This window comes from Plectropomus leopardus, chromosome 10 (genome assembly GCF_026936395.1).
Source record: "Plectropomus leopardus strain MGB_pleo_1.0 chromosome 10, ASM2693639v1, whole genome shotgun sequence".
Lineage (NCBI taxonomy): Eukaryota > Metazoa > Chordata > Actinopteri > Perciformes > Serranidae > Plectropomus > Plectropomus leopardus.
In genome coordinates, this window is record NC_142185.1 from 32348663 (window position 1) to 32373866 (window position 25204).

The 25204-nt window shown below is 39.0% G+C and overlaps 1 protein-coding gene across 12 annotated transcripts in view; it reads right to left on the minus strand.

Annotated features, from left to right (window-relative positions):
- LOC121949004 (mitogen-activated protein kinase kinase kinase kinase 4-like) overlaps positions 1 to 25204 on the minus strand; it is a 149382-nt gene that overhangs the window by 64086 nt on the left and 60092 nt on the right. For 11 of the 12 annotated variants that reach the window (XM_088083602.1, XM_088083605.1, XM_088083601.1 and 8 more), the window contains exons 4-15: positions 15008 to 15133; positions 12210 to 12320; positions 11337 to 11427; positions 9515 to 9645; positions 9214 to 9268; positions 8750 to 8828; positions 8468 to 8643; positions 7709 to 7781; positions 6464 to 6674; positions 3705 to 3866; positions 2889 to 2975; positions 336 to 668 (exon numbers count right to left, since the gene is read on the minus strand). In XM_088083602.1, coding sequence (XP_087939728.1) covers positions 336 to 668; positions 2889 to 2975; positions 3705 to 3866; positions 6464 to 6674; positions 7709 to 7781; positions 8468 to 8643; positions 8750 to 8828; positions 9214 to 9268; positions 9515 to 9645; positions 11337 to 11427; positions 12210 to 12320; positions 15008 to 15133 — 1635 coding nt within the window. The remainder of the gene's footprint in view (positions 1 to 335; positions 669 to 2888; positions 2976 to 3704; positions 3867 to 6463; positions 6675 to 7708; positions 7782 to 8467; positions 8644 to 8749; positions 8829 to 9213; positions 9269 to 9514; positions 9646 to 11336; positions 11428 to 12209; positions 12321 to 15007; positions 15134 to 25204) is intronic. The other variant, XM_088083604.1, reaches the window with a different exon arrangement.

The following is a 25204-nucleotide window of genomic DNA, read 5'->3' on the forward strand; positions in this document are numbered from 1 at the left end:
TACCTGTTAGCTCTGACTGAGGCTTTTGGGTTTGTCGAGCCAGCTCAGGCAAAGAGAGCCTGGCTCTGTTGGACTGGTTCATAGTGTACCCCCTGCTGTTAGTCTAATATCACTGGAATAGATCTGCACCAAAGACCTGTTTAATTATTAAATGTACAAGATTAGAGAGATACATTAATAAATTCTAGTCACTCAGCTCGTTTAGAAAGCATCCACACCTCCCAAACCAGCAGCGAGCCATCACCATGAAGACATCACGGTGGGTGAGTACACACAAGCAAAGGAAGCAGTCTACAGGTCAGAGGTCAGGACATTAACGAGCTGGGAGGGTTCACCTCTCTGATTGGCTCAGAGTCAGGGGCGGGGCCTCGCAGGTCAGCGACAGGAAGCTTGGGTTCTGTAGTTTTCTCCAGACTGTGACTCTGACTTGTCTTTTCAGAGTCAGCGCTCTGCTGTTGTTTTGTTGGGTCCGGCTCAGAGCTCTGCGGGAGCTTTGTTCGGTCCGGTTCGAGGCTCTTAGAGGGTTTGGTGCTCTGCTGCTGGGCTGTTTTGCTACCGTCCAGGTTCTGGTTCTGCTGGAGAGACAGCAGGTAGGCCTGCTCCTGCTGCAGCTGCCTCTGGAGCTTCTGGGCTTGGCGCTGCTCCTCGAGCTCCCGCCACTTATACTCCTGAGTACAGGGAGGGGCAAGTTCAACCAAACCTCTGACAGAAAGACGCTGGGTACAGTTGTCCCGTTGCCACAACACTGAGTTTTGTCAATATTTTATATGTTAGGGTTGATGACACCTCAGCAACTTTGATTCCTTCTGGGATCCTCAAACAACCACACCTGCAATTTAGAGTCTCAAATCCACCTGATCTTAGTGGGAGAAACAAATTTGGAAAGTTTTACGTAAATATGTTTCTGCAAAGTATCAGTCGTTTTCCAAACCTCTGATGTGGTCAGCCAGTTTAGTCACCAGAAGAAAACGGTGGCATCGTACATTTTCTGAAAACCACAAGTTACATTTGTACATGTCATGTGTATCATATCAGTGTTTTTAAAGTGAGGTAGTGTGTGAGCTGACTTTGTCATCTGGAGGTGGAAGGGACGGTGGAAAGCGTGACACTTTGGCAAGATGCCTGCCAAGCTGCAGACCACTGTTTGAGACCAGCAACAATGGTTGGTTTTACTGAGTCATCACTGTGTTTCCAGCAGTTTTTTGCATCGTAACATGGGAGGTTTTTAGAGGTTTTTTTTTAGCGCACCATCAAAGTGTTTCAAAGTGTTATGGCAAGAAATGTAGTTGTGCTTTTTACCATTTTGTTTTTTATTTTTTTTATTTTTACAGACACATTGCTGCATTTCTAGCCAGGATTCAGAAACAACATGTATTTTAGGAAAAACTATGTCCTTTGGGGAGCCATAACCAAACCTAACCATTGTGATGTTAGACATAATGTTTAAACGTAACATAACCATGGTTTACAGATCCTTACAATGCCAACATTTATTCTGGGGACTGTGTTGGGTAAGCACACAATCATAAGCCTCACTGTGAGATGTTACGCAAACTACAGCCTGGGGACTGTGTAAAACATTTCAGAGGGAAAGATGGCTTTAGAGAAGGAGTAGGGTTGTAAATCTTTTTTTCACTTAAGCCAGGGTGTTTTAGATATCTAATTAATTTTAACCTTTTCTTGCAAGATTTACAGTAAAAAGATAGAACAGTTACATCAAAACAGTCAAAAACATGATTTTGTAGTGGAGCTATAGATCATAAAGACGTGAAGACGCCGAGGATTTGCCAACAAACTGAGCTTGAAACAGGGGTTCGGAAATGGGAGGAGACTGTATTGCAGTTTTCTTCTAATTCAAGGCGAGGGTCAAACCAAATATTAACAACTTTTGGGAGTGTCTTGCTTTTTTAAAATGCCAAGTATCAGCCTCACCCCCCTCATAATCCTCTGAAACAAACTCAAAAAATTGATTTGTGGGGCAAATATCCAAAGTGTCCAACTGCACATCTGTTAGAGCCGGTAACTCTGGTCAAAAGTTATTAAACCACTTAACTATTAAAGCAGTGATGATTTTTATGAGTTTCGGATCGATTGCCAGAGGCTGCTTCAAAAATAGCCAGAGGCTGTTAAATGAAATCCGCCCAAAGAAAGTGTTTGAGTCATTCAAAACAGGATCCAAGTGTTAAAGCCAAACATGATGTAAAGGAAACTCATTTTTCATACTAAAGTGTGTCAGTGGTGACTGTAGAAACCGCGGACTGCAGCCAGTGATAAAGTGATGTGTGAAGCCTGGAAGGGAGGATATGAGTGGTCATATCCTTTTATTATCTGCGTATCCTCTGTGACCTCCCCGAGGAGCTGAATACTTTAAAAATAAAAAAACATAAAGTCATACAAACCCCTCAAAATAACCTGCGTAAGAACATCTGGAATAAAAACAGGGGAAACCCTCTGTTCCAGTTGGACGACTCGTTTCCTGGTGACGACATCACCATAACTGAGGGCCCGTAAACATCCCGACTTCCCCGGCACAAACCTGAGAAAAGTTTTTATGTTTCAACTTCAACTTATAACGGCTCCCAGAGGATCGACAGAACTCATAAGCTAGTCTTGATTCACTTTAAATCGGAAGGAAAACTCGATCAGGAAAGTTTGTGTAACGGAGGATTAATAAGTGCCTTCATTAAAAAATGTAACTGTGGAGCTGTGGAGAAAATTAACACTTGGGACACATAGAAACTAATGAAAAACCACGAAGGAAATAATGTAGAGTTAAAGAGGCAATGGGAAAAGACAGAGAGATAACCAGAGGTAATATGAGGGCAGGAGGGAGAATATGAACCAATACTTAAAAACAATTAAGCCAGCTTTGACAGTCAGACACTCACCAGCAGCATGGCCTGTTCATGGAGCAGCTGCTGCTGCAGGATCTCCAGGTGCCTCTGCTCCTCCTCCAGCTGACGACGGATGTACTCCTGTCAATCAAACACAGCCGCAACCACCATTAGTTCAACGTCAGAAAATAATGACTTTTACATACTTACTGTGCATCATCTTCAGTATGAAAAAGGCCTTTAAATTGTGTTGTAAACAAAAATGTGGCAACAATAAGCAGTATTTTATGATCTTTTAATTGCAAGTCACAAATTCAACTAATTCCCATAATATTCTATTTTTTTCTGAAAATTATTTAATTAAAAACAATCAAACTAAAAGAAGGGTTGTCTAGTTTATCAATGACTGCAATGCTTAACACAGAAATGATCAAATTTAGAACCACTTCACGAGCCAAAGTCTGATAAACACCAACCTCAATCAAAACAACTTCTTTCTAAACGTGGTGGAAAGGACATTGTGTCCCCTGAACAGGTCATTCCTGATATTTAAGAGGTCGTTAAGCAAACTTACGGTTTTATTTGTTTAAATTTCCACAAGCAATTGCAAAGAAAAATGCTCCCAGATGTTTGGACAATTTTTGGGGAATAAAAAAACCACAAAAAAGTCATTAAAGTTGGGATGTGATTACAGAAAAAAAGAAGAAAAAAAACATCAGGAAATCTTCAAGGGACAAAACCAGAAAATATTTGGTCATACATCATTACAAATCCCACTAAATCCACCACTTTTGATTCAAAATCATACAAATTCAAATGTAAATAATATAATTTAATTTAACTTTGTCCACTTGTGACTCTGCCTCGTACCTGTTCTCGGTCGGCCCTCCTCTTCTCCTCCTCCGCCCTCCTGCGCTCCTCCTCCTCTTTACGGCGTCGCTCCATCTCCTCAATACGTCTCTTCTCCTCCTGCTCACGGCGGCGCTGCTCGCGCTCCTGCTGCCTCCTCATCTCGCGCTCACGCCGTTGTTGCTGAAGGTGTTAACACAAAACAAGTTAACAGAGAAACTGATTTACGTCCCAACTGACGGTGTCCAACTTTTGACTTTTTGTCTCCTCACGTTTGACCCCGAGCTCAAGATTACTAAAGCACAAGTTTGTTTTTGTGTTTTTAATTATTATTATTACCGGCATGTTGACGTCTTGAGAACTCAACTCCAAATTTGGGGCGGATTGGACAATGTACAGTAAAATTAAAACAACTTCCTGTTTCATGGCCAATAATGTGTCACCATGGTGACAGTGTTCAACGAAGACTCACAATTTTCAAAAGAAAGCATAATTAAAGTTTGATGGTTTTTCTGACCATATTTGAGCTGGATGTGGTCAACCAGATGGAAGGTGTACATTAAGTTAAAAAACATGTAATTTCCTGTTACCAGTAGGTGGTTTAATCCCTAAAACTTAATTTTGGCATGGAGAGATCATGAGGCCGGGGCTCTCATCAAGCATGACAGATTTTTAGCAGATTGGATAATATAAGCCCAAGCTAAAACAATTTCCTGCATAATTTGGCGAAATGTGCAAAACTGCTGCAACGCCACGGCAACGCCATTCAGTGAAAACTCACAATTTTTATTAAAAAGCTTCATCAAGGTCTTGAGAATGTTCAAATCAAATTTGAGGTGGATCAGGTAAACTTGCAAGAAATAGTACATTATTAAGAGCACAAAGGAGCCTTAGAGGTTTTTGATAAAATCTTCAAGACTTGGCATTGGATTCTGTTTCAGGGAATTTGTTACTAGCTTTTAGGCAGCAAGAGACTGAAAAACCAAAAACTCAAAACCTTTCCCAAGAAATTAATTCTCTTCCAGATTTATCCATACACCACGCTGTAATTTAAGAAGTAATTTAAGAACATTTAGAGTACATTAAAGGGCATCTGTTTGAGGACTCATCACAGGCTGTCAAGGATTTTCAAGGCTGTACTGATGTGGCTTAAATAAGAATTAGGTTTTTTCAAATGATGCAAACTTTGATCTGTGTTTTGTGCACCTTCCAAACTGAGTCTACATGTGATGTTTTTAGATGAACACCAGTAAATTCTCAGGTATTTATTTACCTGTCCGCGAGGAGGACAGATAAATAAATAGTCGGTGGCTGAGCTGAAGTGACAGGACGAGGTTAAAATGTCAGCACTCAAAGCCCTGCATTAAGACATAATTAGAGTAATATTTTAAGCCTGACAGGCCGTTATCTAACACTAGGCTCTGTAAGCAGACAGATGAAGAAATTACACTGATTTCTGTCAGTCAGCGTGTAGTGAAAAGGTGGAAGCTGCAGGACGTCCCTGTGGGCTGCAGTATCATGACGCATCGTACGAATCCAGCGCTCAGCATTCGGGAGGAAGAGTAATGTATCCCTACAGGAGAGCGCACGTACAGTGGTATTTCTCTGTGATCGCTCGGTTCAACTGTGGCTTCAGCTACGAGCACCGTCACGAATCAAAAACACAGCCCTGAGTGATGTGGGAAAACAGGAGCAGAAATAAACCTTTCGTTTCTAGTATTGAGGTGAATTTACAGGCTGAAACTCAGCACTCTGTGCAGGTCTCTTCCTTTCTGTGCAGAGAGTTTACTTCAGTCCACATTTATAATCATCTCTTTGTGTCCCCTGCTCTCTTTTCTCTCACTGTGCATTTTTTCTTTGCTTAAATCCTTTGAAACTTGGATCTACATCAGTTAAGATGCCTTTCAGTGTCTATTTAACCCTTTATGACCTTCTGAAAACATGGGGAAGAAAGGCAATAATCAACTCGGCAAGGAGCGTCCCACAACTTGTGAGAAATTAGTCATAAGTGACCAGAAAAATGATCTGAAAATTTGTTTTAAAAAGGGGAGGATTATTACAAAATAATTTTAAAAAATCTGCAGTCCCGAAATCAATATCAATAATAAGTATGACTAAAAATATATTAAATACAATCTTTACATTTTTAATGTTCAGCATTTTTTTCAGGTCATTTTTGCTTCATTTTTTTGTTTTTTACTTTTCTGTTTTTTTGTTTACTGTCAGATAATTTTCTTGTAACTTTTTACTATTTTCTTGCAGTTTTTTATGATGTCGCTCAATTTTTTGTGCATAACACACATTATCTTCTGCAATATATTTCATATTTCCCCCATCAAAGCACCCACATCAGCCAGTCAGTGCTACAAATCTCTGCACAATGTAACGACCAAGAAAACAACACAACATGTTGAAATTCATTGGAAGCGTCTCAATATGCAACATGGCGTCATTAACTCTCGAAGGAGAATCTCTCCGTTTGCGTGTAGGAGGCTTCATAAATAACTCACGTTCTCTCAAACTGGAGTATTTTTAGTCTAACTTTCAGTGTAACTCCTGAGAGACGCTGTGATGTTTGATTAATAATATATACAGTTTAGATATTGTGGTTTCCAGTTAAACAAGCAACTGCTAGTTGATCATTTTAATGTCTTCAAATCTATTTCTTTCCAAACAAAGAAAATATTTGTGGTTTGTTTTCTGACTCCAACTTTCCTCTCATTAGTTGATACTATTATTTGGATTTATTCAGATGTAATGAGTTATTTCTGTGGGCTCACCTCCTCCAGCCGTCTCCTCTGCTCCTTCTGCTGCTCGATACGTTTCTGCCTCTCGGCCAGTAGCTGGCGCTTGTACTCCTCCTGCTCACGGAGCTGTTGCTCCTGGAGGAGCTGCTGGCGACGCAGCGCCTCCGAGCGCTCCTTGTTCTCCTGCTGCAGCCGGATGAAGTCGCGACGCAGAGTCGACTCGCCTGGCACGTTGACTATAGAGCTACACAGAGGATGTAAAGAGAAAAGTTAGCTTGTTCTGCAAATTACATAACATCAATGACCTTAAGATGCAAACAAATACAGTTTGACTTCCCGACATCAAGATACAGCGATTAAGATGAATCACTAACATTCTGTGAAATTGGAAAATAACAGTTACATATCACTGGAAAGCTGCTGTTGAGCTCCGTCTGCCAAAGCTACACACCTCTAATCACACGCAACGACAAAAGGAAAAAACACAAAAATGTTTTCTGCTGATTTTTTTATGATCTAAACTTTTATTTCTGAATTTGTTTTGTGCTTCAGCCTGTAATTTTGTATGAAGTGAGCTGGGTGCTACAGCCTATAAATAATATGGCAATATTTTTAGGCGATATCGTGATGTACAACACATATCTCGATATTTTGAAATCTCTGCTGAACTAATGCAGACTTCTCAAATACTAAACAACTAAAAAAACTATTATCATACAGTGAAATTAAGTGCTATTCGTATAAAGTTAAATAAAATACTGTTATAATAAATTTAAATATGGTACTCTTACATTAAAATAAATAAAGTACTGTTATGATTAAGTGAAATTAAGAACTGTTCGTATAAAGTTAAATAAAATACTGTTATAATAAATTTAAATATGGTACTCTTACATTAAAATAAATAAAGTACTGTTATGATTAAGTGAAATTAAGAACTGTTCGAATAAAGTTAAATAAAATACTGTTATAATAAATTAAAATATGATACTTTTACAATTAAATAAGGCAATGTTTTGATTAAGTGAAATAAAGTACTGTTCAAATAAAGCGAAATAAAGTATCTTTATAAAAAAGTTCCAAGAAGCACTGCTATAATGAAATAATGTTTGTGAGTCTCATGCTTGTGGAAAACAAAATCCGAAATATTATATTTAATGTTCACAATATTATAATTTTAGACATCTTCACGAGGAACAAGCTGCGATACACTGAGTGAAATCGATATATCATCCACCTTTATACTGTATCATGTGCATTATCATAATGTATTCTTACCTTGGCTCTCCTTCTTGCTCAGACGACTCTTCCTCCTCTTCTTCACTGCCACTGTATTCATACTCCGTCTCATCTGAGGACGAAAAATAACAGTTCAGTGATTATAGTGTTAAACTGATATTGTGTAGCTTAACCCTTTGAAACCCAAAATAGACATCAGTTTTCTTGTGTTGTGTTAAGATGCCTTCCACTAGTTTGAAAACTTTTGGAGCTTGAGCAAATTGGTTTGATTTTTTTTTTCTAAAAATTAGGGGAAAAGACATTGACCAGCTTGGCACAAAATATTCCGAAAATTGCAAGAAATTAGAAGAAAATTATTTTCAATAAGCCGGGGGAAAATGACCATAAAACTACAGTTACAGTTATCCTAATTACATATTTTTTATGTAATTATATATAATAAATTCATGTAACAGAATTATTAAAATTTCTAAAAAAGAATTCAGGTTATTTTTTACTTTTTGTCCTTTTATTTATTCATTTAGATAGTTTTTACAAATTTTTAGCATTTTTAAAAACAAAATTAAACATTTTTCTTGCCAATTTTTGGGCCATTTTTTCCTAAGTTGCTTATTGTCTTCTTTACATTTTTTTTTTATTTAAAAGAAATTCAGTTGATTCACTTCCTTTGGATAAACACACCATATGCATGTGCATTACTGTTTTATTATAAATCAAAATTTCTTCTCCAAGTTCCAATAAAACAATAAAATAGGACATGTTTCTGGACTGTAACTGTATGGACATGTATTTATTCACCCTTCTCGCCCCTCTTCTTCTTGGTCCGGTCGATGTGGTCTTTGAGCTGGATGCGGACCTGCCTCTCGTTGGGCTGGTCCCGGATGAACGGGTGTTTGAGCAGCTGCTCGGTGGGAGGACGCTGCGTGTAGTTCTTCACCAGGCAGCCCTCGATGAAGCTGAAGAACTTCTTCGACCTGTCGGGTTACAGTCAAACGAGATGTTTGTAGAGTTGAGTTACATTATTCAGTTAAAAGAAGATGTTTTTGACAGGAAAGATGAAGAATAATAACTGAAGCCCACCATTTTTTGGACTTGAGTCGAGGAGGAGGGTTTCTGGGGATGAGGAAGAGGGCTCTCATTGGATGCATGTCACACAGAGCTGCAGGAAACAAAAAATAAAAATAATAATACATGTTAGACTGAACTTCTTGTGTTTTCATGCTTGTTTGTTTGATTGTGAATGTTAAAATAAAGTTGAGTTTTTTCTGGTGAAGCTGAAATGTTGAAGTTAAAATCTGATATGTCAGAGTGAAATTAAAGTGTCATCACTTTAAACAGACATGTTTGCATGAAAGTGTTACAAAAATAAAAAAATTCCCATCAATCTTTTACTTTCCACAATCTGCAATCCACAAATCTCTACAATCTTTTTTTGCAGACGATGTAAAACAACTCCTGTTTTAAGTGAAACACTCGTACTTTTTAAATTTTTTTTATTACTATTTAAACGTTTTAAATTCTCAAATATGCCAAACATTACTTACGTGGCGCTCCCTCAGCCATCTCTATGGCCGTGATTCCACAGGACCACAGGTCGCTCTGAGGGACAGAAGATAACATCAGTCAAATCTGTTTTCCTGCATGTTTCTCTTTTCATTAATGTCTGTTCCTACCATGAGAGCAGTGATTCTCACACTTCACTTCGATCAATAAATTGTTGTTAAATTGTTGTTAAATTTACTTTTTACCTTTTTTCCCCTGGGCATCATTTTTTTTAAGTTTCACTTTTATAATCTCTTTACACAGTCCTTTATTATCTGTCAAACAGCAGATCCAGCTCCTCACCCTGTAGTCGTAGGTAGCATCTGGGTTTTCATCACAGGCGATGACCTCGGGAGCCATCCAATATGGCGTCCCGATGAAGGTGTTCCTTCGACCTACCGTCCGGTCCAGCTGAGCACTCACACCAAAATCCACTGGGAAACACACAAAGTTACCATCAATTATTATTGGTTCAAACGATTTTCATTAACAGTCATTTCTGTAAAATATCTGAATTTAAAATGTTGAGTAAGTTAAGGAACATGCCGACGATGCTCAACGTGAGGATCATAAATTTTGCTCTAATTCTTTAAATTTCCAGCTGCGAAAACTGAGAAAGAATTAAAACAAGTAAAACAGCTAATGTGACGTCAGCAACACGTTAGCCACGTGAGATGTCCGGTTTGTACGCACAGTTCCTGGAGTACGGCGTTTTTTTACATATGACACGTGCTCTGTCTACCGACAACGAACTTCTGCCGAAACAAACTGATGATTTATTCCCGAGTTAAGAGAGTCTCTCTTTTGCCTGCTCGCCATCATCAGCCTGATGATATGGATCGATGTTACCTCATCGTTGCTTATTTAATCCATTTACCGATGCACATCAATATCGATGCACCCCTTTAAAAAACATTAAAATCCTAGAAATTTCCTCAAATCCTAGAAACGTGCTAAAATCCTGCAAATGTCCTAAAATCCTAGAATTATCTTGAAATACAAGAAATGTCCTAAAATCTTCAAAACATGCTAAAATCCTAGAAACATCAAATTCAAGAACTGTTTTAAGTCCTAGAAATGTCTTCAAATACGAGAAATGTCCTAAAATCCTCACAAAATTGACCCAAATAAGCAGCGAAAAATAAAAGGATGGATCAAACAAATACAACTGATTTATTCACTTGAGTTTTTACTATAATCAGCACTTGACCTGCACGCACAGTCTACTGCAACAACCCCACTTTTAATTTATGTCTTGACTGGAGACTGAGTGGTTTCCACCTGCCAGCTGGTGCACCGGTCTCCAATCAGTTTTAAGTGCTCGCTGACAGACAGAGAGGCAAGTGAGGACAAACAGGCTGCAACTTTGTTGTTTGTTTGTTTATATGAGTGATGTCAATTTGTAAAACATAAAGCATTTATAGGCTGTTGTGTATGTCATTAAAGCTGGGGCAGCCAGTTTAATTTCAGCATTTTGGGGCAAAATGTAACCTTTAAGTAACCTTTGAGCATATTTTAATTGAAGTGGACTGGGAGGAAGCTAGATTTCTGCATCTCCTCGTCTCTGTTTTCAGGCTTTAGGAAATCAAGCTTGTGATGGGAGACTTTGTCCGATCAGAGGTCATATAAGAGAGCGGGCGCTCCTATTGGCTGCTCTACAAATGCAGATGTGTGTGAATTTCTCTTTAGTGAAAGTCTGACTCAATGGTGGATTATCCTGCAGAAAAAGCCGCTGTTCCAAAATTTGCAATAACTGTCTAAACTGCAAAGCAACCAAAAAAGGAAGACGGACTTTTTAAAAAAAAGTCTAAAAAAGAGTCTGACCATAAAGGAATTAAAACGCGTGTTAATGTCAGTGAAGTGTTTCAGATTAAATGAAATGAATGCAGAAGTTAAGTCTCACTTTCCCAAAGAATTACATCACTGAGACTTTTTTATACAAGCCAACAACTGTGCAATCAAGTGAGACATGACAAAACAAGTTGGCACCAACACGCTGCTGACTCAGACCTGGTGCTGCAGTATTTTTTCAGTGCTGTCGTCCAAGCCTCAGTGCAGGCCCCGCTCCCAGTCTGCAGGCCCAATTTGGACCCACAGTGCAACCAGGATGAAAATCATCACCTACCCAGTTTGACTTCAGCGTTCTCAGTCAGCAGCACGTTCTGACCCTTGATGTCACGATGGATGACGTGATGAGCGTGCAGGTGAGCTAATCCCTGCAGAGAAGAGACAGAAAATAACCATCAAACTTAACCGTGATACTCAGCTTACGGCCTATGGACCAAATCTGGCCCCTGACAGGCTGCTGGGTGGCTCCCCAAATATTTTATAACTCACAATAAAAATAAAGTGATTCTCACTGGGAATTGTTTTTGTACTTTTAGTATACATTAGGGGGCAGACTGCATAAAAAAGCATCAAAATAGGATTTGTTCATAAAAAACAAAAGTGGAGGATCCCCAGCACCCCCCAACAGACATGTCCTAAACCCCTAAATGTCCTAAAATCTATGAAATGACCTAAAATCCTAAAAAAAAAAGTCCTTAAAATCATAGAAACCTCTTAAATACTAGAAATGACCTAAAATCCAAAAATTTTCAAAAATCATAAGAATGTCAGAAAATCCTAAAAATGTGCTTCAATCCTAGAAATGTCCTCAAATCTTACACTTGTGCCAAATACTAGATATATGCTTAAATCCCAGAAATGTCCTAAAATTCATGAAATGTCCGAAAATCCCAGAAATGTCCTCAAATCTTTTGAACGTGCTAAAATCCTAAAAATGTCCTAAAATCCTAAAGACATTTTTGGGACTTCTGCGACTGGCCCCTGGGCTCCTGTCATTTTGCAACAATGGCCCCGAAGCAAAGCGATTGAGCGTCCCTGGCCTGACATGAAAGAGACACTTTAGCGTTTACTGAGAATATTCGTCTGAGTTTCTCGTCAGTTTACGTGACCGTGAACAGGAAGTTCTCATGCAGATGCTGTGTGAACTCACCCTGAGGATCTCTCGGGAGATGTAGGCGATCCAGTCCTCCTTCAGCGTGTTGCCTTTGGTGTTCTTCACCAGATCTGTGATAGAACCGGCGCCGCAGAACTCCATCACCAGCTGGAGGAGACAACAGGACAAACTGAGGGGACATTCACACACAGTCCGTCACTCTGACAGTTACAGAGACCGTCTGAGGAGGTGCTACACGCAGAAACCGCCATCATTCATTTTGCAGCACAACAACTTTCAACAAATAAGACAACGAGACAACCGTTAGCCTCTGTTAGCTCGTGTTTTGTTTTCTGCATGTTTGTCCTCTTTTAGTCAGATGTGTGAGTGTCTGTTAACAGAAGGTCATAGAAAAAAATTCACCTGCCAGATTTGGACCCAGTGTAAGGACTGGAAGTAATGGGCCAAAATAATGTTTCATATGAAGAATCATGAACATTAAAAACAACAGATTTAAGATAAGATTTACATGAAGCAACTTTAACAGCTGGTGTCCATGGAGGACTGAAACTGACAAAATAAAAAATAAAAAAATGAATGTCAGTAAATAAATGAAAATGCCAAAAATTACAATATTTATTTAATTTCCCATTTATTATCATATTTATTTCCTTATTTATTTATATATTATTTTCCACTTTATTTAATTCCCATTTTATTTTCCATTTTCCATATTAAATATTCATTTTTAAATGAATTTATTTATTTAATTATCTATGCATTTATTTATGCAATATTTTCCCTATTTGCCCCTCCTTCCATTTATAACATAAATGGGAAATTAAATAATTCATATCAATATCATCAATATGTCATTTTTGGCATTTTCATTTATTTATTTACACATTATTTGTTTTTTATTTTGTCAGTTTCAGTCCTCCTTAGGTGTCAGAGGTTCGGAGTCAGACTCAATAAACTGGAGACTTACAACTTAAATTGGACGTTAATGTAAATGACTCGTAACTTCATTTGAGCTTTTTCACTTAAAAATACTTGAAACTTGAAAACTATGACTGTGTTTAAAAGTATGTAAAACTATGGAGTAGTATTGCTGATTCTCAGGTGGAGAAATTTGTACCAACAAAAAGTTAATATTTAAGGAGAGTAAAAAAAATATGATCTAATGATATTAAGATTTTGTGGTTATGATATGAGCAGGACAGTTGCAATAATATACAGTGATACTGTATACTGTGGTATAAAAATGTCCCCTTATCATACCATTAAAATTTGTTTATCTAACTGCCTTTTTATACAATATTATATATATTTTTTAAATGGTTTAAGTAAAAATATAATGTTTGTTCAACCAAAACAACCCTTTTTTCATTCCTTAAAGGGTCATTGTAACTAATGGGTATACCTTGATAACTAAAATACCAGGAAAAATGATATTTTTTGACAGTTATCGTACAATTAAAAAAATTTCGTATCGTTGCGACCCTGCTTGTGACCTTTAATGAACTCCGCAACCTGCGCTCCTGATTTACGTCTGCATTGAGCATTATTTTGTAATCATCACAAAGCTTGTTGTGTGTTGTGTTTTACATGTTGACCCAAGAAAACATGTTGTACACACACACACACACACACACACAGCAGGCAGTGTGAAGCCGCAGCAGTCGTGAAAGAGGTCGTGGAAGCAGCTGCAGAAACAAACGCAGAGCCGTGTTGTGAGGTGGGAGGGAGATCTCTCCTCTGCAGGAGCAGCAGAGCTGCAGGGTCATAAAATCAGGTAATCCTGCCTTCAACAAACCCAGCAGCTATAAATCTCCTCCTGCTGTTTGTTTTCCTCTGCCTCTCCCCTCCCATTAACTCTCTCCCTCTTGTTTCTCACTTTTGCTTCAGTTTTTTTAAGCGTTTCCTCCGCACTGTCTAGTTTCTCTGTGATTTGTTTTTTTCACTTTTCTCACTCCACTTTCTCTGTTAATATGAGGAGCTTTCGGTGCTGTTACCTTGGGGGAACATTTTTTGTTGTATTTTACTTCATGCTATGAACATGTAAATCCCCTAATCAATATGTTGCAAATTTCTGCACAAAACTATACACTTTAAAAACAGATGAAGTGTTTATTTATTTATGTTAACTATTTGTTTGATATAAAGTCATGGTAAGGAGAAAATTACTGTTAGTATATGAATAGACTGTAAACTCTAGAGGGGAGGTTCTTACTATAAGTCCCTTCAGGTTTCTTCACTGCTCCTGCACAATAGTTGTCATGTTTGTTATTTTCTACTTGTTTTTATTTAATCTTGTGTGCCAATTAATACATTTATTTTAAAAATGAATAATTAAAAATATAGTCAATTTTATTCATAGAGCCCAATATCACAAATCTTCCTTGCAGTCTTTATATATTTTGACATATTTCTTATATTTTTTCATATTTTCCATTGTGAGTTATTCAAATTTCTATCCCTTGGTTTTTGCATTGTGCTTATTGTTATAAATCAAGACAGATACCTTGCTTTTATTTAATCTTGTGTGCCAATAAATAAATTAAATTAAAAAAAAAATTTAAAATTTAAAATTTAAAATTAGGCAATTTTATTCATGGAGCCCAATATCACTAATTTTTCTAATGGGGCTTTATATATTTTGACATATTTCTTATATTTTTTCATACTTTCTACAGTGAATTATTCTAATTTTTATCCGTTGGGTTTTGTTTATTGTTTATTGTTACAAACCAAGACAGATACTTTGTTTGTAGAAACCTACAAATGGCAAATAAAACTGATTTTCAATTGATGTCAAGACATTTAATTATTATTGATAGTAGCAATAAACTCACCCATAGCTGGTCGTCGTGGCCCGGCGGACTTTTCTTGATGAAGGCTCCGTAGTAGGTTGCTATGTTTCTGTGGTGGGAGTACTTCTTCAGCATGTTGATTTCCAGCTTTATTTCCTCCTCTTCGTCCTATTAGAGAGAGAAACAGAGGGCGAGAGAGCCATCAGTGCGGCGTTATTACAGACTCGGTGCCTGCGAGACAAAGAGGGAGGATTTATATGAACAAATGGAGTCGATCTAATAACTCCTGGTGCGGCTGTTTAAGCTGCAGAGGAAGGATGGAAAACTCGCACCAAGACACTCTGACAGGTAAACAACCGTTACTGTTGAGTCTTCACCTGGAAAAATGGTGGCAGTGGCTTCATTTTCAAACTGCTATGTTTATTAATCACATTTCTGCAGGTTAAGGGACTGTTCTTTATTTATGAGAGGGACAGGGTGGTGCAGAATTAGAGAGGAACTTCAGATAAAGAACAAAATAAAATAGAAGAAAAACAACACCTGAACGCCCCTCGGACATATTAAGCAAACTTACGTACTTCACGTTCTTAATTTTATTTTATTTATTTTTTTAAGAGTTAATTTTCAACCTGATTATTTCGCATTTCTGCCCCAATATTCACCATACACACCTTGATCCAATCAAACAAAAATAAAGACAAACACAAGAACAGATCTTTTTTGGTTTTACAAACTTGTCTCGCTCTAATAAGCTTTGAATCAAAAGCCCAAACTTTTCTTTCAGTCTGAGTTTTGGAAATTGTAAACTGTGTTATAAACTTATTCAAGACTCAGAAGAAAATGTGTAAAAACTGGAACAGTGACCCTTTAAGAAAACAGATTTTCCCAAATATTTAGATAACCTCCATCAGGTTTTAGAAAAAACAAACAGACAAAAACAAGGATTCACACTTCATGTGTTTGATGTTTAAAGCTTTGGCCCTCGTCCCAGAGGAACACGGGAAAGAAAAGTGAAAATATTCACTGAAAATAATTAAGAATAAAAACCAAACTCTGGAACTTTTCTATGAAAGTGTTGTAGTCGGTATGAGAGACGTGCTGAGGAAAACACACGATGTCCAAACCGGTCTAATAAACGATTATCACTCCACACAAACATGCAGATACGGCCTGAACTGGACATGATAAGAGAGGCGAACATCTCGCTCTCACACACTCAGGATATTACAGTACACACACACACACCACACACACACACACACACACACACACACACACACACACACACACACACACACACACACACACACACAAGATCTAGTGATTATTTCTCAGTCACTGCGGCATCACTGAGGCGCTGTGACATTTATTTGCGAGTGTTTTGCATCAGCCGAGCCCGCGCGTCTGATCCCACAGGTCGACCGGGGCCGAGGCGACGTGACATTTTCACTGTTATTACGACTAGTCGATAAGCGGGAGGCTGCAGCGCGCTCCTGAGCAAAACGAGTGCTGCTGGAAACTCATATGTCCACAGAGGAAAAGCTCTGAGGGAAACTTTGGTGTTTTCATATCTGATGCAGCAGCTGTATCATTCACACCTTCTTTGCTGTTTTTTGGCGAGAGACGGTCCAGAAGCACAGCAGCTAAATGCTAACGAGCCAAGGTCGGGTGATCTGGAAAATCAGACTTATTTTTCGTTCTTTTTTTTTTACCCAATACCTAGATATTGATTTTGCAACAATATTGGGTTTTTTTCAAGTTTTATCGTTATTTGTATAACTGAGAATCAGACAGCACATTTATAGTTCGCACCTTGTGAAACCCATCAAGCTCTTTCAAAAAGCAAGAAACAAAAAAACAGAACAAACAAACAACAAAAGCGAAAATAGCAACAGCAGCTACAAAAACAAACAACCCAACAACAAACAAATAAACAGACACACACACAAATTAAGAAAGAAAAGAAATAAACAGAGGGGTTATTGGGGTTATCTTGATTTCCGGTGATATTTTGTTCAGGTGTTACTCGCTGCTGATGTCAATCACATTGTTTTTCTTTCATTAATTCAACCTTTGTTTATATTCCAGATCATTGAGGGGCGACGCTCATTTACAAAGACATCGAGTCAAAAATGAAAACTACAAAAAAAGACAAACTTACAAAGAGATGACAATCACTATGTAAAATCAATTAAAGCCATTTAAAGCTTTGAGGATGCAATATGATTAAATTTAGATCATTTAAAAGTAAAATACGTCACATTATTGCATATGACATAGTCCCTGGTATTCTCTCTGTCTTATTAAGGGTGTTTGGCTGAAAACTATTCTTCCGTCTACGCTATCAACAAGCAGCAGCAGCAGAAACATGAACTGAAGGAGAGAAAAGGAAAGCAGCGAAACAAAGAAGCTGCAGTTCAGCAGGAAAATCGCTGGACCAATCACGAGCAGAGCTCAGTGCCGAGGAAGATGACGAGTCACTGTTTAAGCTGGTTTGTCCTGACGAGAAAATACTATCATGCGACGGGACTAAAATCACTTATATAAGACTGTTAACAACAGAATACAGAGTGGAGCAACATCACAGAAATGACGTCTGTGTTTAGTTATATAAGAAAGTGTAAGAGGCACATTAACTGCTGATTTAATGCTGTAATAAATATTTCTTCACAGTGGTGAGTTGATGCTGCGTGACAGCTGCTAACACATTTTCAAACTGTTATATTTATCACTGCAGGTAGCTGCCGCGTTCTGCTGGCTGTCAAAACAGGTACTATTCTTTTTTTTTTAACAGGAAATGATTGGTGTTAAATGTTGAAACCAAAACTCACACACACACTCACGGGCGCTTCTTATCGAGCACCGCAGCTGCAGCAGCGACAGATGACAGGCAGCTGGCAACTCTGCTGACATTTCTGAGTCTTGTCCAGAGGTCAAAGGGCAATTCAGCCAAACTTCGGCATTTATACGATGAAAGAGGAACTCTACACGTCTATAAAAACACACCTGCGGCTCAGTTTCACTATCTCTGAGATACAGAACACCAGTGTGTTTCCTCACCTGAAAACTGAACTTATCTAGGATTATTTAAAAAAGTAGCAATTTTCATGCCGTCAGTCATTGAGGGAGGATTTTCTAATGTAGGCTGTTATTTTGGAACAAAACTCTTCATGTTCTTGTTGGGTTGGAAGTATTTTGTCACTTTAGGTCGACCTTAAACCAGACGTTTCAAGCAGTTTCATTGTAACAGAAACTTTCCAAAGTCGGAATAAAATCATGAGCTTTACTCGAGCTGTGGCGTGCTGACGTGATCTCCATCGAAGGTGGTTGTAAAACTCAGTCCCGGAAGTCTTCAAGTCTTTTTCTCAGCTTGAAGCTCCGACAAAATCAAACATGTTTAAGATTTTAATTTTGGCTTGATGAAAACACTGTCAACGACCGACAGGTCCACTCTCTCTAAAACCAAACAGGAAGCAAACATGGTTGACAGTAAACATGAGGCGGAGTCCCGGGGGTGCAGAAACATGAATAAATCTCACTTCTCTCGTTCTGTGGATAAGGAGGAGAAACTTGCAAACAAGAGTCTGTGTTTCATGCGCTGTGAATCTGATTCACCAACCGGTGGGTTTGGCTTCCAAAATGACCCAAAAATTAGCAAAACATGTAAAAACTACATTAAAAATACCTGAAAAATATAAGAAAAAAAAGAAAAAAACAGGCATAATCTGAAAAAAATGCTTAAAATAATAAGTTAATTTACTTAGTTTCTTTAAAAATAATTTTCTAAATATACTAATTGCTTGCAATTTGCACACAACAGTTATTGTCAAGTTGCATGTTGCCTTTTCCCATGTTGTCAAAGCAAAGCAGAACAGATCTCATAGGTTTAAATTCTTATGAAGGCTTCTGAACGGAGCACAAGACGATCCAGGTCTCAAAGGGTTAAAGTGAGTTTGGGGTAAAATTTTCCACCAGGAGCAGGATGGGAAATCATCTAAAAAAACAATCTGTTATTTTGCAAATAGAGACTCTGCCAGATCCTCACTCACTGCAAAATCTTATAGTGTGATTAAAAGTCAGACTTCAGTCTTTTTAAAGATTTTCAGTCCTCTCGTGTATCGTCGGCATTAAGCTCATTACTGTGACAAAAGTTTAAGTCCTGCTGTTTCCTGCAGCTCAAAGGTTTTCATGAGAAGACGTCGCCACGTGCAACCGCCACAAAAAAACAGTTTGCCTGTTATTCATTTTTTGTTTAATCTGCTGAGGCCGTTCAGAGGGTTCAGCAGGAGTTCTGACTGTCCGCTCAGATGACGGGGTCAGTCGGTCAGACGGCCTCTCAGCCAATCCTTTGAGTCAAAGTTAGTCAGCCAGCCAGTTGGTTACAGCTTCATCCAGGCAGCCAGTCATTTAACCAGGCAGCTCGCCAACCAGTGAGCCAGGAAGCCAACAGACCAGACTGCTGGCAAACCAGTCCTTCTGTTAATCCGCTCATCAGCAGCGGACCATCAGCCGCCGTCCAGCCGACCTGGTCAGTCAACCAGCCAGTCGCTCAGTTACGTATTTAAACCGTATTTCAGTGAAAATAGAAGCAGGACAACACTAACACACACAGACACGCAGAGCCCTCTATGGTCAACAGAACATCCCATCGCCCACAAATTGTCGGTCATGTGAACGTTTTTGGAACAAGTCGGCATAATTACAGATGCTGAGGACGGACTGGAGGAGCAGGAACGCTCTTACACGTGATTCCCCACGCCGTTTACAGAAGGGAGGAGAAGGAATCACCTCCACCGACAAAACAAAATGTTCAGGGCAACACAGGCAGTCACAAGAAAACAAAGATGAAACCCTACAATCAAACCGAATCCAGGGTTTCCCGCAGATTTATTCATTTGTGTTGGGACGCCACAATTAAAACATCCGCCGCCACAAATAGATTTTTGGAGCTGGTTCATTAGGAGCTCGATATGCTGTTGGGTTATTTGTTGCACACTTGGGGCAGAGACGGCGCAGCAGAACATCAGGCGCACTGAAAGTGAAACGCATAATGAAAAACAAGAATAAACTTTATTTAAATAGCACTTTTCTAAAAGTTCTTTGCAGAAAAGCAACAGATAAATAGAAGGACATCTTCTGTCTTTTATTTATTTCAGAGGGCTTTACTATCCTGATAACACATTCATTTTTACCATTAAGGTCGGTTATCATTAAAGCTGTCTTGCCAAAATTTGATTAATTCACAAAGAGCAGTTTAATTTCGATTTCCTGTTAGGTTTAGGGTATGACTCCAAAAGGCTTTTTTAAGTCTTGGGATGTTACCTGTGCCTATCAAACTTTATATATCTGGGTAAATGACGGAGGGCTACTTTGATTTTTTTTTTGTGGGGGCACTATCATGCTATTTTGTCACACCCGAACAAAACAACCAGAAAATATCACATCTTTCCCCAGTTCTGATTCTTGTGCAAAGTTTCACGAATTATCAAGCATCTTTAGCATCATGCTCTTCTTTTTGCATTAAAAATTATTCCTTGCATTATGATAGTGTCAGTGTTCAGACCCTAATGATTTTTTTTTAAAGCAGTAAATTCTCGTTTTTTAAAAGCTGGAAACACATACTATTTGGCATTTAATGAATGACTTCAACAGCTGATTAACGTCAAATTTTATGTCCACTTTTTCCAATCAGCTACTGAATGTTTAGCATCAGGTCTGATTCTTGTGCAAAGTTTTGCACGTTATCAAGGATCTTTAGCCCCTTGAAAACGCTGCATTTGCATATAAGATAATAACTCCTTGTATTATGATAGGGTCAGTGTTCAGCACCTAATGTCAAATTTGATGTCGACTAGTTCCAATCATCCGCAACACTTAAGAGGACAAGCGTTTTTATGAAGTCTCCCCGTCTTTATTAAGTAAGGGACCGTGCATAAAAACATTCATCTCAAAAAGAGAAGAGATGATTCATGTTATATTTAGCTATTAGCTACTTTATATCTGCAGTCTCTGGGCGGCTACAAACACAACAAATACGTAACACTAAAAACAATTATTACACACACTAAAAACGTGACAGACAAAACAAACACACGTCAACATACCAACACGTCCATCCAAGCTGGCTACAACTAAAAAATGATCATTCATAAATTCTTAAAAGGTGAAATTAGTGTAGTATAGTATAGTAGTATAGTAATAGTATATTGTATAAATATCCGTCTTTTTAACCATGGGAGAAAGTCTGCTGGTCTGCGGCTGTTTTCAGCTCAGCTGTAAGCATATTCCAGCGTTTGATGGCTGTAAATGAAAAAGCTGATTTTGCAAACGCAGTTCACCGCAGCGGGACGTTAAGATCCGAGTTCAGAGCAGATCGGGACGGTCTGCTCATTTTCTCAGAGCGGAGCTGAAAAAAGCCCTTCAGTGAGGGAGAATTTGTGTTGCAAATTATTTCACGAACTAATCGAAGTTCTGAAAACAATAGTAGCTTTTTAGGATGAATTAATGAACGAATAAATGAATAGTTCAACACAGGAATCGAGGCCGGCTGCTGTTGGTGGTTTTAGGTGCCCAATGGTTTTCTGTGCTGAGCTCCACCAGCCGTCAGTCTGTCAGAGAGCATCATTAGGATTCAACACACACACACACACACACACACACACACACACACACACACACACACACACACACACACACACACACACACACACACACACACACACTTAGTCTGTGTGTGTGTGTGTGATGGAGGAGAGGCGGGCAGAAAGTGACCTGGATGTCAGGATACAGCTGCTTTGACAAGGAGACACTGACATCATCCTCCCTCTCTCTCTGTCATTTGTCCACTGTGTCTCTTTCTCTCCGTCTTGTTTGTACACTGTCCATTTATTCTGGACACTCATTGTCTCCATCGCTCTCGTCCTTCCAGCATCACCTTCCATTAATGTCTCCAGTAACGACTTTGCCCCCGTGTTCATGTGTCCCATCATTAACGACACCTCACCTCTCTCCGTCCTTCACTCTCTGTCTGTCTTTGTCTCACTTTCCCCCCCAAATTACACATCCACAGTCCAAAACAAGGCGTCCCGAAGCTACTCATTATCATTCCTGGGCATGAAGTGGTGGGGAGACTCGGTGGCGGCCATATTGCTGCTAAAGTATTACAGCACACAATGTGAGCGGAGCTGACAGAACCGCGACCCCCCCGGGGGAGCGGACGGCCGCAGAATGGAGCATGATGGAAAATAGAAGCTGAGGAGGAGGAAGACTTTGGCTTCGGCAAAAGCCGAGAGAGGTCGACATGTCTTTAACAGACAACCTGGAGGGACGTGTTTTTAGAGATTGTTTTCAGCACTCGCTGAGTTCCCCTCACGCTTAAAGAAGCCTCAAAAGTGTTAAAAATAATCTCAGAAAGACGTCCCTCCAGGTTAAAGACGCGTTGACCCCTGTTGACCTTTGTCAACTTGATGGATTACTGTGAATTGAATCTCTCCACACGATCTCTCAGGAGAATTTTACAATTCTGGTTTGTTAGAAACGAACGGCAGAAACTTGAGCGCCGAAATGAGGAGTGAATAAAAAGTCAGAAACTCACAAACCACAACATGAACCAACAGGAACGAAAACGAATTCCTGAGTGGAAACGTTCAACAGATGGTGATGAGAATTTTTTTTTAAAAAAAGAAGAAAAAAAATGTTTTTTTTAATGTAATGTTATTTAATTTACAATTTGTTTATTTAGTGTTGTTTGTTTGCTATTTTTTATGCAGCATATGATGCTTCTGAAATAAAAATCATAAAGATTGTTCATTGTTTTTGGAAATATGTCTCATGATCTCTAGAAGTATATGGATTCACTTTTTTCCCCACACTGTAAGATCTGAAAAGTTGAATTTTCTGAAAAAAATCTAGGAAACGTATTGCCTTGAAAATTGTAAGTAAATATAACAATTACTCTTATTTTATTTTATTTTTTTAATCTAAACGTTCCGTTTACTTAAAATTTAGTAATTTACTTCATTTCATGAAGTTGTTGCAAATTAAAAATTAAAAATTACAAGTTTAATTAAATTAATTTCTTTAGTTTTAGTAACGTCATTAAACCATGTTTAGCATGCTATACATATGTATCATATCTGTATTTTCTTAAACATGTAAAGAAAACAAAACTCGCAGGTCTCCTAACTTTGTCACTGACAAAATCGTCTTCGCCACAATCATGTTAAGTCAGACTAACTTGGTTTACTAAAGTTGGTGACACTAAGAATAAACAAGGTCATTTTAGGAATATATATTATCATACATCGTCACCAAAGTCATAACAATTCATCCTCAGTTGAACGTTAATATCCGGATCATATTTGTGCTGTTAACTTGACAGATATCCGCAGGTTTGGGTCAATGTAAATGCATCTGACTGAGACGTTTCAGCAGCTGCGTGACTCTGCAGTTTCTACAACCCTTTAATTTTGTCCAAGAGGGGCAGACTCTGTGGGGCTGGAGGCCCAAAAATAGAAAATCTGCATTTTTCCCCACATGGCCGGACAGCTTTAGAAGATTTTTCTTTCAATCCTCAAGATAAACATATAATCTCATGCCTTCAACACCTTCCCACTTTTCACTCTCGCACCTTCTGATTGGACGGGGAGCAGCAGGAGGAGGTGGGAGGTGACAGAGGGAGAGCTGACTCGCTTTAATGTGTTTGTTTTTTTGCAAAATCCACATAAAGAGAAAAAACAAGTGAGAAAATATGAAGAAAGGAGCTCAGGGGTGCAGAGAGGTAGAGACAAAGATGCTTGCTGAGGAGTTTTTCGCTTAATCAAGATTGATTTTTTTCCTGCTGAATCCCGCTGGATTACATCGAGTCAACAGCAGCAGAGAGACGCTGAATACAGAGCTGCAGCTACATTTCTCTCTCTCCGGTTTCTCTCCTTTTTTTCCGGTTTCCCATCAGGGATGACTTCACTCTCTACTCTCTTTCTCGCTCGTTCGCCACAGAAAACAGCGGCTGAGAGAGAGATGGCGAGGGATGGAAACCAGAACAGTATAAGCAGGATACGTGCCAAAAAAGGAAGAGAAGAATCTGGATGAACGCAGCAGAAAAAGAGAATAGAGGGAGGGGACGGATGGACAATGGAGAGGAGAGGTGGCGAATGGGCGTGAGCGATGGAGGTGAGGCGAGAAGCCGGCGAGCAGCAGGAGCCCCTCCTATAATCCCACTGCACTTCAGCTGAACCTCCTCAAAGGACAAAAAAGAAAAACACTGATTTCTTCTCCGTATTTAATCTCTCTCTCCGGCTCAGGTTTCTTCCTGCTTTTCCGTCTTCTTCTCTTAAAACCCTGATTGTTAGCTCAACACAACACGTTCAACTCAACACAACTCCTTCAAAGGTATCTTTAATGCCACGTTTAGATGAGAACAGCCTACTAAAAACAAAAAAAGTCTTTTATCTCTGTTATCTCTGAAAAAAAATATGCGTTCATATAACGTCCTGAAAATGATCCTCATGTACACGGATCCGCAAACACAACCAAAATAAACGCTGCCGGCCGTGTAATTTTGCAACGACACATCAACGACACACATGCGCGCATGCACCAAGTGTTACCGTGACATCGCCGTTCTCACAGGACACGCACATTGTCACCAAACCCAGGAAATGCGCCAGGCGTTCACATAGTGGCCGAAAGTGGAATTACACCGTTTGAGTCGGTCACATGATGCACACTGGCCCAGAAAGATTTTCTCCTATTTGCAAACATGGTAAAAGACATGTCTGTAAATCAGTAAATTATTTTTTGTGAGCGTCCAAACACCCGTGAAACGTCTTCTATCCCTGTCTGGATGTAAGCCATCCAGTTCGAAGTCTAAAAAAGCTGCAAGATTGCATTTTTTAGACCGCCAATCAAGCTAGCCGAGACGCTAATCCAGAAGTTAACCGCTCGGCCGCACGTTAATCTCTACTACGCTGCTCTATGAGACAGTAGATTTGGGTATTTTACACATTTCTAAACACGGAAAAAGAGCTTTCTCTGCTTCATGCGCCACTGAGCAGCTCTTACAGGAAAGAACGAGGCCCCGCCCCCACGACTGGGTCCAGATTTTACAATAATACATTCATAGTGTAAACGGACCCCGATGCTGCAGAGAAATGACGCTTCCACAGTCCCCAAAACCTTAACCTTTTCAAATCTGGAGCAACATCACGTTCTTGCTGGTTTCAGATGCCTTTTACAAGT